This window comes from Hyperoodon ampullatus (assembly GCF_949752795.1).
Source record: "Hyperoodon ampullatus genome assembly, chromosome: 3".
NCBI lineage: Eukaryota > Metazoa > Chordata > Mammalia > Artiodactyla > Ziphiidae > Hyperoodon > Hyperoodon ampullatus.
In genome coordinates, this window is record NC_136916.1 from 167517013 (window position 1) to 167530420 (window position 13408).

The 13408-nt window shown below is 50.1% G+C and overlaps 1 protein-coding gene across 2 annotated transcripts in view; it reads right to left on the minus strand.

Annotated features, from left to right (window-relative positions):
* Window positions 1–13408, minus strand: part of CCDC88C (coiled-coil domain containing 88C) — a gene marked incomplete at its 5' end in the record, with an annotated part of 125924 nt that overhangs the window by 11225 nt on the left and 101291 nt on the right. For both annotated transcript variants that reach the window (XM_079699613.1, XM_079699612.1), the window contains 5 exons: window positions 706–894; window positions 5795–6033; window positions 7380–7469; window positions 10123–10268; window positions 12071–12257. In XM_079699613.1, coding sequence (XP_079555739.1) covers window positions 706–894; window positions 5795–6033; window positions 7380–7469; window positions 10123–10268; window positions 12071–12257 — 851 coding nt within the window. The remainder of the gene's footprint in view (window positions 1–705; window positions 895–5794; window positions 6034–7379; window positions 7470–10122; window positions 10269–12070; window positions 12258–13408) is intronic.

Below are 13408 nucleotides of genomic sequence, written 5' to 3' on the forward strand. Positions count from 1 at the left end.
TCTGTTTACTCTATTGCCTCTCACACTGGTTTTGGTCTCTGGTACTGGAGGCTCTCCTCAGGTGTCCGTGGGCTTCACCTGGCCAGATCTGACAGGGACATTCAACTGGGAATTCCTTAAGCTGATCAGATGACTGGAAGCATGTTTTAATCTCACATCTAAAGATGTGAACACACATGGCTACTGGCAACCTGGGAGACCTTCAGTTTGTAAAGCCTTCCCTGCAACCTCCTTGCTTTTCATTTGGGAAACTTGCCTCCCACTTTACTAACCTCCAGTTCAGAGACCCTCTTGTGTATCCTCCGTAGAGAATAAACCTCCAGACTTCTACCAAGTTGGGCTGAGGGAGGCTGCCTGCTTTTAGCCCAAACTTGGACCTCCCCTTCTGGAGCTGCTTGGTGCCACCAAGTCCTGCACGGTGGTGGTGAGAGGGGGTCCCGGGGCTTTCCCACCAGTGGCTTGGGATCAGGCCTCCAGACGGTGAAGCTGTCTGTCCAGAGTCACCCACCCAGCTGGCAGGCAGGGCTGAGGCCTGAACCCATGTCTGTGTGACGCCAGAGCCAGCCCACAGCTTAAGCACTCTGCTCTCCGCCTCTCAGCCTGAGACCCCTCCTGGCCCTGAGAGCCTGGGGTCTTTAGGAAGGAACCTGAGCCCCAGATGCTCGGCCCTCTTGTTTCTGGACAGGTGAGGGGCCCACGACTCACCTTTGGCGCGGCCTGGGTGCCGCGAGATGGGGGTGGAGCTGGAAGGGGTTGTAGTGATGGCTGAGGACGAACAGGGCCGGGGGCCCGGCTCCACGGGCCAGGGTTTCATGGCTGGGTCAGCAGAGGCATCCTTGCGGTCAAGGCTGTCTCTGTGCGGGGACCCTCGCTTTGGCTTTAGGTCCCCAGGACCTGGGGCAGAGAAGGACACTGAGAAACAGGGCTGCAGAATCCTGTGCTCAGGCTGGGCTACCACACGGAGGCCTAGAAGCAGGGGTGGCAGGGCACACGGACCACAGGTACAAAAGCTGAGCTTCCCACCTCCCGGGTTGTGGTTTAAACAGGAGGGCCCACCTCCAACGATGGGCCAAACTGTGAGCCCCGAGATTTTGGCTGGGAGGAAATAAAGGAAAAACTCAAGAGGACAAAGAAAATGTTGGTAAAAGTCCAACATACTAACTATAGAGCACACCTGCTGCACAGCACTGTATATAACTCAAATCCCTGATTTAAAAAGATCCTGGCCGATGTCTGCTCAGGATCACTCGGATCTGAGGCTGAGGCCCTGAAGGTCCAGGACATGCAACTTGCCAACTGGCTTCACTTATAATCTGCGAAAAAAATTCACTGTCACCTTAACAACAGGGTAAGAAGTCTTTAATCTCTGTATGGTGAGACTGAGTACAAGAAGGATTTTTACCTTGTATCTTATGCTTTTCTACAGTCTCTGAATTTTCTACCATGAAGACATACTCTTGTCAAAGTTAAATAAAATCCTATATAAAAACATTAAAAAAGAAACCCTCCAACTGTCTAGTAATAAGAAAGGGGATGGGCTCTCCAAATATGAGACAAAACTTAATGCAGTTGGAGTTCCTATTAGCATGAAGACAGGGCTGTTTTGCATAATGTCTCACTCTAGGCACCCCCAAGGCTGCAGGCACAGAGCCACGACCACCGTGTCAAGATCTCGGTCCCTCTCCAGCCTCTTCCATGGACCTGACTGTGCCCCTTAGCCACTCCAAGTCTGGACTCACTGTGAAGTTTTAAGCGCCTACATCTTAGGACTTGAAATCAACGTAAAATTTGGATTTTGAAAGATAACCTTGATGAGAAGCAAGACTCAAGTCTGGTGGGATGGATGGGACAGACATCCAACAGGTGGTTAAAATGAGCAGAGGGGAGGCGGAGATGACCACACGGTTAGCACGAACAGCAGAGAAACAGCCCCATTCCAGCAGCATGCTCGGGGGACAGGCCTGGAAGGCCAGGACCACAGCGGCCCAGGGTTCCCAAGGCAGGGTGCGTGAGATGAAGTCACTGCCACGTCAGCCGACTTCAGCGTTTTAATATGTATGTATGTATTTTTTATAGTTACCTGATTTTTACGGTACTGGTTTTCCATTTACAGTACAGGTAATAATCTTTCCTTTTAGGATAAATTTAAGTGGAAACGGTGAGTCAGTTCAAGGGAAAATATGTAAGTAACCACATAGGTGATGTAAAGATGTGGCCGAAATCATGAAGATGGTACAACAATGACTGCAGACAGAAAAAACGGCAGTAGCTAAAGGCCTCTATCGACCAGCCTCTCCCCCGCTCTGGGTGTGACTGGCGTGCTGATGTTCTTTCTGTCCACTGCTGCTTTAACTTCAGCATCCAAGATGTCAGAGAGCGACAGTACAGTCATAAAGCTTCATTCTGGACTGAACTCTGGCTGGGCAACATCGATGCAATTATTCGAAACGCTTGAATGGAGCACAATAAATCCTTCAAAACACAGAGCACCTCTAAAAAGGACCTTATTGGCAAAAGCCAACAATTCAGAGCTCTGACAAAGGAAGAAGAGAAAAGGGCAGCGGTTTTAAATTTAGATGCTTAAAGGTAAGTCTTAAAAAAACTCACTTGACAGAGGCTGTATATTTTAGGAAGCATAGCGACAACAGACCAGCTCTGCTTTACACGCGGGCGTGACAAAAGCCTGCAGGTGCGAGAGAAGGGGGGCAACACACGGCCCCTGGACTTACTCAGCACGGACATCCTGGCCCAAGGACCTGTGCACAGATGTCCCGAGGCCCCCCTACAGCTGTGCTGTACTGGAGAAACGGTCCAGTGGGTGTGACAACTCATCTTCTCATTTGAACTCAGAATCCACGCTGGCTACTTTAAGTTTGGCTTGGAACTGGGGTCAGGAGGAGGGGTCCGCTATAGGTCATCTGGCCTTTAGGTACTGTTTTTTTTTGTTTGTTTGTTTTCGTTTGTTTGAATTTCAGAAATGAAGGAGGATACACGATGAAGACACATGGTAAAGGAAAAGGATTAGAAATCTCCAATCTCTGGAAAAGGGAGAGGCTCATTAGGAGAGGATGGGGTGTCAGAGGAAGACCAGAACCGCAGGTGTTTAGAGAGAGCCGGGTGGGCCATTGGAGACTTGTCTTTGTCCTTGCTTTTGCTTCTCAAAAAGGGACTCTTTTTGCGCTGAGTTGCTAAATCGTTATCCCCAGGATAACCCGAGAGGAAGGAAAAAAAAAAAAAAAAAAAACACAACAAATAAATGAAATGAATAGTAACACATGACTCTAAATTAGCTCAATGTACTTAGGAAATCAGTATCCTGTCCAGCCCAGGAAAGATGGAAACAATAGCCACGACCAGACCGGAATCAGGACTCAGTGAGTCACTTATGCCCTGCCTCAATTTAATTAATTTAGCAGCACTTAGTGCCAACACTTTACTTACTCAGCACGTGAAGAGGATTACGTATCGCTCAAGGAGCTGAAGGGCTTAGACAATTTTTCAATTTCAAAGTGTGAAATTATTAAATAAGAATGTTTATTAATTTAGGAGCCGGCTTCTCTTACTCATCTATTTTAATGACTGACTCCCTGACAATTTGGCTCACGTGCTCCACAGTACGTTTCTGGCCCGCTGTAATGAAACAGTCTACCTGAAGTATTCACTAAGAATCCTTGTATATCTGAAATAACCTCTTTTGGCAGGATGAGTTTAAAAATAATGAAAGTACCTCTTTTTCATACCCCAAAGCCCTCAACACCAAGAATTATTATATGCTTTTAGATCTCCTATGCATCTTCTAATTCATGACCTTTAAATCACAGAGTCTTATCAGAGCATACAACTGGTCTAACTTTTTGAACATGTCATACAGAAACAACCAGTATATCCAATTTCTGATTTAGAGTTAAATTTGGTACCAGAACCTCCATTATTTCTTCCTCTATAGCACCACCTGGTGGCCAATGCTCACACCACAGGATAAGGGACTGACTTTATGTGATGCTGGGGCCCATGGCTCTGCTGGGGCCCCTGGTTAGGCAGCATGTTGGTTCAGCTTTAACTGCAGGCAGTGCACTTGTTGGGGAAGAGCTCAGGCTCCAGAGTTGACAGACCTCTGTTCGAATCCAAGTTTTGCCACTTACTATATCAGCAAGTGTTTCGCTTCGTCAAGCCTCACTTTCTAAGCTCTGAAAAGGGGATGATTAATCATGCCTAACTCACGGGGTAGTTAGGACTAAACCCAAGGCAGATAAAGTAAATTAGCTGACAAGGTACTGAGCCCAAAGAAAGCGCCCAATGCATGGCTGCTGTTATTGATAATCATCACTGACTTGCTCATTCATGGATGGGTACAAGCATTTTTTTTCCTCTGAAAGTTTTCCTGACCCAGTTAGGCTGGTTATAGTTAATTAAGTCAACTTTAATACAAATTGAGGTGATAAATGTCAAAACATTTAAATAGTCAAAATGAAAACCCGGGGCCACAGATCCCCTCTAGATAAAAACCAATGTTAAGCTTCATTATCATTTATCTGCACAAGAGCCTTTTACCTAATCTGACCTTCTGTAAAGAACGGGAGTGCAAGCATTAGTCCCCAAACAATGTGTGCATGAATGCATTTTCTTCTGTGCATTTGAAAGTGACACAGCAGTACCTGAAGTGGTGAATGTGGCCTCCTGAAAGGCTTGTGCACATGTCACACTCAGAGGGTGGCTTGTCACAGGCCCTTAGTGCTATAATGTCAGCCACCACCCCTGACAGTGTGTGGGTCTCAGGCATAGGCCTGATCTTCAGAAGGTCCTGGTGTCTTTCATAAAAATTTAAATTATTCAGGCTGCAGTTTTGGCATAAATAATCCATGAAATGATATTTAGAAGTAAATTTGGAAATTTAACCTTGTTTGAAGTAACTGCTGTGTTTAATCGATTCTAAGATGCATATCCCCACCCCCCGCATCTTAACATCACTGAAATCAGGATGCAGCTTCCACAGTGTCTTATAGTCACCACTGGGGCCAGATGGAACTGTGACAGAACCGTCACTGCCGTGACCAATATATTTTACTCATATTTTCCTTTTATGTGTGTACACAAAAATCTGTCTAATTAAGTCTTTTAGAAGAGCTCTTCAACAAGAGTATAATAAAAATTCTAAGTGGTAAAGCACTGCATCATTTGATTGCCAGTGGTAAATAAAGTAATTGGGCAGTTTATAACTGATAGCCTCTTAAGAGTTTGACAGAATAAAGCACATTCAACTAGAAATCCATTTCAGAACCCCTGGCAAACTCCAAATGACAGCCCTCATGGAAAGGTAAGCCGGGCCCCCCCTGGCTGGTAAGACGGAAGACCAGGTCAGGCTGGAGAAGAAAACCTGACTGCCTATTTAAGTGCTAAAAAGACTGCAGTCACACGTGGACTTGCAAAAGATCGCACATATGCACATTGCCCGTTAAATGCGTCGGGCATCTCCCTACAGAAATAGTCTACTCTAAATCTCTGACACGTACAAGGAAACCCCCAAACATATGCTACTGAGCTTGCCTCTGGTGCCTGCGTGGTTACCAGCTTTGGTTTGAGTCCCTCCCACAGGATTAGCGATGCTTCTCGCTCGACATGGGTTTGTATTTTCTTGGTTATTAACACACCTACGGAGGCAGATGTGCGTGTACACAGCACACCCCCTTCACGCTCTTACACACACACAGGTGCACATCCACACGCCGTCTCCCTCTATCCAGCCCAATGAGAGGGTCCCTTAGACCACCCCCTGCAGCCAGGTCAGCCCGCCTACCTTTTCCCAGGGTCCCGTTGTGGATGTCACGCTCTTCTGCACAGCTTGAGCCCAACGGGGTGGCCTCGGGGTTCTCCGGCTGGGATCTGAGCGGCTGAGAAGTGGACGGCGAGGCTGGGTCTGGGGACTCCAGCTGCCGGGGAGGGCTGTCTGTAGTTGACTTCAATCGTTCTCTGGAACCCTCTTTCTTTGGTTTGATGAGTTTGACTAAAGCTTTGGCTCCAATCCAGTGGTTTTTCCTAGTTAGGAGTAGATTTTTAGGACACAGTCAACCCTCACTGCCCCCTCCAGCAGGTTACTGGGTGCCCTAACATGGGCTGGGATTCCCATCACCAGCCTGGGAAGCTGGCCAGTAACCACCACCATGACCACTGTATTTGGGGCTCAGGAGGCAGAACGGAATTCTCGGTCACGCATGCGCTCGGGGATAGTTAGAAGCATGTATCGGGTCAGAAATTCCCACTAGTCTCTCGGGAAAACAGAACGTCAAGTACGCCCATTAACTCTTGATTATCTCTGGGAAATAAAGGAAGTAATGCTCTGCTAATGTGATCTATTAGATGGCAATTTTTCTGCCACAATGCCCTTTTCAGCGTCACATTCCTCCTCATCCTCTGCTAAAGTTCACAGTAAGCGTAATAAGCTGGCATTCCTAGACCACTCCCGGCACCGAGGAATCCGGGTGAGATGGCAGAGGGCAGGGAAGAGTGCCGTGTTAATTAAAAACAGGGAATTCAATGAGTAAGCGATGAAGCTGTAGCTAACGGGAAATGGAGGCTTCTGCTGTTACAAAAAGAGAACCACACCCGAGTTCTAGTCCTGCTCTGAACTGAACTGTGTTTGTGTTTACACAAATCACTCCGTTTCCTCGTCTGGACCTCAACTTCTCCATCTGTCAAAGAGGAGGCTGAGACTGAGGTTCTGAAATTCTGTGGTTGTGTGATTTCAACAGAGAGGCCTTGAAGGGTGCACAGTGATCCTGACTTTGAGGCTGGGCTGGGACAGGACCACGTGCAGGGCCGACTCCTCGGGGAAGCGGTGCTGGACAAGGCTGGCAGTCTTGGGGGATGGAGCCAGCCCTGAAACCCACTGCCCTCTGGAGAAGGGGAAATGTCTGTGAAGCCGCCCTGGGGTTCAGTGAATCCAGAGGAATTTGTATACGGCCAAAAGGTGCCCCTGTTTGAAGACTGTGAGTGCTGGGCCTGGTGTCCTATCCAAGGTTCCTTCCCTACACAGAAACATGGTTTTCTACACCCCGTTAAATCCTGAGAAGAAGCTGACAAGGCAACCCTTCCATCCCGCTTTAATGGCTCCCAAACCACTGACTCTCTGCCCCCTTAAAAGGGCTGTGGCTCAATTAAGCCTGTGTCTCGTCAGGGTCAGCCGGCATTGTGCCACCCCTCACAGGACAAGCATGAGGATGGGGCTGAAAGAAATTCTAAAATCTTTCTGATGTGGGAGGGATGTGCACACGGGTGACCTGTCACTGTGGAAGACACAGGCCCTACAAAAAGTTTCACCCTGAGCGTGAACAAGGAAGGTTTTCTGTTCTGTGTTCTAGTCCCTGAAACTTAAATCAACTCACTTCTTTGGAGCAGGATCATAGAACTTGTACTGATCCATGATTTTTTCTTCCAGTTTTTCCTTATGTCTTCGTAAGGCATTTAACTTGTCTCTGTGGAGAGAGGGAAAAGACAATCAAGCCAGTTTTAAATAAAACAAATGAACTTACTCACCAGCTCGGCCTGGGGCCTGGCCCAGCGGACATCACAGTGCTCACGACCGTCATGGTCGCTGAGTTGGGAATTTGCGACTGGAAGCGTCTGACATAGGTCCAGAAGCCCTAACACCTTGAAGAGGCCTCTGCTGAAGCACCCAGGATCTAGCTGTGAGTGAACTCATGGGAGCAAACCCATAACCGTCTGGCAACCCAAGCTCGGAAGCAAGGATTCTCTGGCCAGGCCATTCAGGGTGTGGGACACCCCAGGGTCAGACCCGAGGCCAGCTGCTGGGCGTGCACATCAACAATACCTTGGTGGTGGGAGAGGTCTGCCCTCAGGGAGTTGGGTGGGCATAAAGGTTGAACAAGTCATTTCAGCAAATTCAGACCTCTGACCTGGACCCGTTCCAAAGCTGGGTTTCGGATAAAACTTCCATGGGAACAAACTCAAAAGATTTTAGAGAAGATACGGAGCAGAGTAGGCCTGGAAAAACCAGAGGGGGTGGTGGGGACTGAGGCGCGACTGGGCCACTGCAGCAGATCGCTGCCTGGGGTGGCACATAGACCTTCCCAGTTTTCAGAGCAGCCAGAAACTCAGACTGTGAAGCAAAATCTCCTGACTTGTAAATGCTGGAAACCAGTTTGTATTTTCAAAAACACAGAAGAGGGCTTCCCTGGTGGCGCAGTGGTTGAGAGTCCGCCTGCCGATGCAGGGGACGCGGGTTCGTGCCCTGGTCCGGGAGGATCCCACGTGCCGCGGAGCGGCTGGGCCCGTGAGCCATGGCCGCTGAGCCTGCGCGTCCGGAGCCTGTGCTCCGCAATGGGAGAGGCCACAACAGTGAGAGGCCCGCGTACCGCAAAAAAAAAAAAAAAAAAAACCACAGAAGAGACCAAAGAGATACCTCTTGAACACTGGGCTTCCAGAGGGCACCTCTGCTTCCTGGGAGGGAAGTTCCAGCCTTCCTGATACGAAGGGTGTGCTTCTGTTTTATCTCAGGGAGTCAGGCAGGTGGACTCCATACAACACTGCCCACAGGGCCACCAACTCCTGTCCCCTCTGGCCTCTCACCACCTGTGCTGTCTTTACAGCTCGGACCCTTGGCTTCCTCACTGGAAAATGAGGCCTCGGGGCCAGAGGCAACTTTCTGCTCAGGCTTCTTTCTGTCAAGAAGCTGCCAAGGTTCCACCCAAACTGGGGACTTTCCCAGGAGCTCCCCACGGAGGGGGCACATCATGAAAAGTGGCAGTTTTGCGGACCACTGGGCCCCGACCCCCAAGCCCCAACCCCTCGCGGCTCCTGGCCTCCCTGACTCGACGGCTGAGATCTGTTACTCTGTCCTCACGGCCGTGCTGCCCCGCCTTAAGCTCGGAGTGCTTTCGCGGCTGGATTCACCCCAGAGATGCACACAAACTCAGAGAACAGGTTCCGTGGCCCTCTCGGCCCCCAGCACAGTGCTCCGCTCAGAGCAGCCTCCGGGAAGCCTGCCAACTCCTGGCCCTCTGCAGACGCTCTCGAATGCACAACTGTCATCCAATCATCCCCCTGGGGTCCAGGCGCCTACTCTCCTAGTTAGCATCTGCCCAGTGTCTGCTGGCAATTATTATCAGCTGGATTATAGAGGGCCAACTTCAGGCAACGGTCATTTCTATCCCAAAATTACAGTGCGCTTTGCAAGGTAAACCATCTCCTGGTAGATGGCGAGCCACCTCTGACCACGTCCCTCTGCAGCCTGTCTCCTCTTGCCTTCCCCACGCTGGCCAGCCATTCCCACCCGTGAGCAAGGACAGTTCAACCACCACGGCAGAGCGGTGGAAACCCGCTGGATCCACGGATGCATCCTGGATTGTTTCACTTCCAAACCACAAGGTTCTCGGTGCCAGGCTCTTCCCCTTGACCTCATCTCTGGCAGCTTCCTAGGCCCTGCGAGACCAGCACCCTTTAAACACTTCCCAATGAGTCCCGACTCGTTAGCCAGGCAGGGCAGCCTCCTCCGCTGAGGCTCCCGCCCGTTCCCTGCACCCAGAGCCCTGCCGTGCTCCACCTTCATGTCCCCCCATCTGCCCTGCCTTCGCCCCATCCTGTGTCAGCAGCAGAACCCCAACTCTTCTTTCCACTTCTCCGTGAAGCTCCTCAACCTCTGTCTGGTATGCCCACATCCCATCACCCCCACTAGTCCCTGGTTATCACCACGGGGGCCACAGCAAAGCCCACAAAAACAAACACCGTGGCACACAGGTAACCCACCGCACCAGATGATCAGGGAACACAGCCACAGGCGATAGAGATGGGGTATGGCACCTGTGCTCAGCCTCCGATGTGAATTCTTTCCCTGAGATACTTCTCTTGCTGGCATGGCTGTATTTTTAGAAGTGCACTTAATTCCAAAAGCAGACTAAGACGCTTCTGGCGGTGGGCAGTGCTTTTAAAAAGCAAATGAAAGCCAACCACCACCACTTGCAGAAACCCAGAAACACTCCAGGGCGAGAGAGAGAAGGACAGGCTGTTGAGAACAGGCTCCGGGGCTGTTCTCGCCCAGAACGGGGCAGGTCTTGGCCGCAGAAGCCAGGACCCCTGTGTCGACAGGCATCCCCCGCCCGGGCCCCTTACATGTACTGCTTCTGCTCCTCGTGGTACTGCTCTTTGTTCTCCAAGTTCTGTTCTAGAAGCATTTGGTTCTGCTGGCTCAACAGCTGGATCTGGCTCAAGAGGTGATGGTTTTCTTCCTCCAAGTTCCCCTTGAGGCGGGAGAGAAGCTAAAACACAGACCAACAATGTCTTAAATACTGTGTGGCCCCGTGAGTCTGCTGCTGGGAACCTAGCTTCCAGAAGAAGGCAAAGGCCACGTGCGGCAAGATGTCCATCTCAGTACTATCTGCACTCGTGACAACTTGAAAGGACCCAAACGGCCTCTTCCCTTGGCAGCTACGCTGTCCAATCCGACAGCCGCGGGCAACGCGTGGCCGCTGAGCACTTAAAACGCAGCTAGCCCACGATGAGGTGTGCCACAAGGGCGAATACAGCAGATCCTAAAGACTTAACTAAAACAAAAAAAAAGGATGGGAAAGATCTCATTAATGAGTTTTTTGTGGTTACATGTGGAAATGACATTTTAGATATACTGGCTGAACAAAATATATTACTTAGAATTAATCCCACCTGTTTCCTTTCACTTCTTTAATGTGGCTACTAGAAAATTTTAAATTACATCTGGTGGCTACATTGTTATTTCTAGTGGCCAGCTCCGTCCTAGACGAGGGTCGGCACACTTCTCTTGTAAAGAGCCAGGTAGCAAATATTTTAGGCTTTCCAGGCCAGACGGTGGTCTCTGTTGCAGCCACTCAACTGTGCTGTTACAGCAGGAAAGCAGCCAGAGACAATATGTAAATGCACAGGTGTGACCGTGTTCCAATAAAACTTGACTTATGGACACTGACATTTAAGTGTTACACCATTTGAACTTGCCACAAAACATTTTTTTTCACTTTCTCAACCATTATAAAATGTAAAGTTCATTCTCAGTTCACGGCCGTATGGAAACAGGTTTGGGGGCTGGATTTTAGTTTTGGGCTGAGGATGGCCATCTCTTGCTCTAGAATACATTTATCATGGCTGGTATAGCAGGAAAACAAGCTTTGGCTTCAGACAGGCTGGGTGGCAATCTCCTACTGCAGGCCCTGGCCTGAGGTCCCCTCAGAAATCCTAAAGCAGCGTCCTGTGAGGCACAGCCTGTGGTGACGGGGCTCCCTCGGCCAGCGTCTGCCTGTGTCCTGGCCCCCACCTCCTCCACAGGCCCCAGCCCCAGCCCAGAGGGGCCTTTGGGCGCCCCAGAACCCTGGCCTCTGCTTCCTCATCTGTGGCGCCCTGTGAGCTACCGTGAGCTCAAAGGAAAAGGCTCCCCGGAGGGTTTTTCAACAAACAAAGGGCAAGAGGAGCTGTGTCCAGGGTCCTGGCCGTCCCGGAGCTGGGACGGGACCCAGCTGCTCTGCCCTGAGCCATCCACTTTGCCTGTCTTACTTGTCCCGGGGTCTGCTTACAATTTCATCTGAGAGGGGTCTGCTGCTTGAGAAGGTACTTTCCAACCTAGTGCACCAGAAGGCAGGGCTCTGCCCCTTTGGCAACCAAGGGATTTGTGTGCAAGTTCCATCCCAACTACCCCGGGACCAGGAGCCAGTCAGCCAAACCCAAGCACGGAAAAAAATCTGTGACCTTTCTCTAGACCAGTGCAGCTGCTACATGCAGAGAAATGGAAAAAACATGTGGACACAGCCAAGAGGACAGAAATAAAACAGTACTCAGTTGCTTCCGTGCGCCTGCCCTGACCCTTTGCAGAAAGCAAAGGTCAGAGGCAGAGGTGTTTCCTAATGCATCCCTACCAGTCGTGGTGCCTGTCCCCCTTTCAAACGCCTCTGGTCTCCTCTCAGCCTCTGTACCACCTTCACACAGTCTTCGAGCACAGACGCCAAGAAGGACCCATCGCAACCCCTCTGAGCCCAAGGCTGTCACCCCAGGGGACTCGTCCCGGTGTCCCGAGACCCTGCCCAGCCCCAGGCCCCACCTCGCAGTGGGTGTCCAGCTTGGTCAGAGAGATGTCCATGCTCTGGTGCTGTTCCTTCAGCTCGTCAAACCGGGCCTGCCAGCGGCTCAGCTCCAGCTGCGAGCTGTTCAGCGAGGTTTTCAGCTCCTTGGTGTGGCTGTGCAGCTCCTCATGCTCCCCCTTCAGCTGGTGGTGCAGGAAGCTGACCCTGGCGGGGTGGAGAGCCACAGGGCTGAGGCCTGAAGGGTGCTCCCGGGCCCTTCACAGCTGTGCAACCTTAGACGGAACCATAACCTCTCTGGGCCTCACAATGAGGGAGGTGAACAAAATCAGAGGCTTTCAAACTGGATTCTTTGGGGTTCTATGAAGGTACCCCTGGTGTCCCCACCTTGCACTGGGGGAGACAGAACAGGCAGGCTCGGACACCCACTTCAACAGAGCATCACTGTTAGGACCTCTTATGTATTTAGAGCTTTGGCATATCTGCCTACTTGGAAAAAAAGGTTCTGTTGTTAAAAGCTTTCTTTCTGAATGCTGAACCAGAACATTTTTGCTCTAAAACTCTTTGTCTATGCCCAGCTCTTCTTCTCAATTCCAAGCCCCTTTCTAATTTCAACTCCCGAGATAAAATATGAGATGCTGGGGTATGATGTAAACCCACTAAAATTATCACCATCATAATAACTATTATCCAACTGGGCTTTCTCGGGGGAAGATTTCTAACAGAAAGCTGGAAGTACCAGGGGCTCATGGACTCAACTTAGACACAGATGTGTCTTGTTTGGCTACAGTGTTTTTTAAATGAATTAGTGGGCCAACATCTAAAATTCTGAAAGTTTCACATCAACATTCCAATGTCCAGCTTCTCTTAAGAGAAAAAGCATAAACCAAGGGATAATCTGGTGGTCCCAGGCCTTCCTCCCAGCTGACAACTGTTAGTGTATATTCTCCATGTCACTCACGTCCGGTCTACCACTGGCACTCTTCACCCACGTGCCTGACCTGCCTGGCACCTGAGTCTGTAGCCCCTGGTACACATGAACGCAAGGAGGTGGGGAGGAAGCAGCACCCATGGCCATGCCAGAGACAAGACCTGCTTCAAATCCTGACTCTGCCATTGACTACAAGCATCCACTCTGAACAAGGCATTTCATCTCAGCCTGTTTCTTCATCTGTTTTAAAAAAGGATAATAATTCTGTAGAATTATTCTATAAGGTCCCTGAGACACTAAATTAGCTCCTGGGGGAAACACACAGGTGGTTCCTGTGAGTCTGGTCACACAATTCTGTCAGCTGATCAAGACATACCTCGTTTTATGTGGCTTCTGTTTAAAGACACCTTATGTGATGTACTCACAG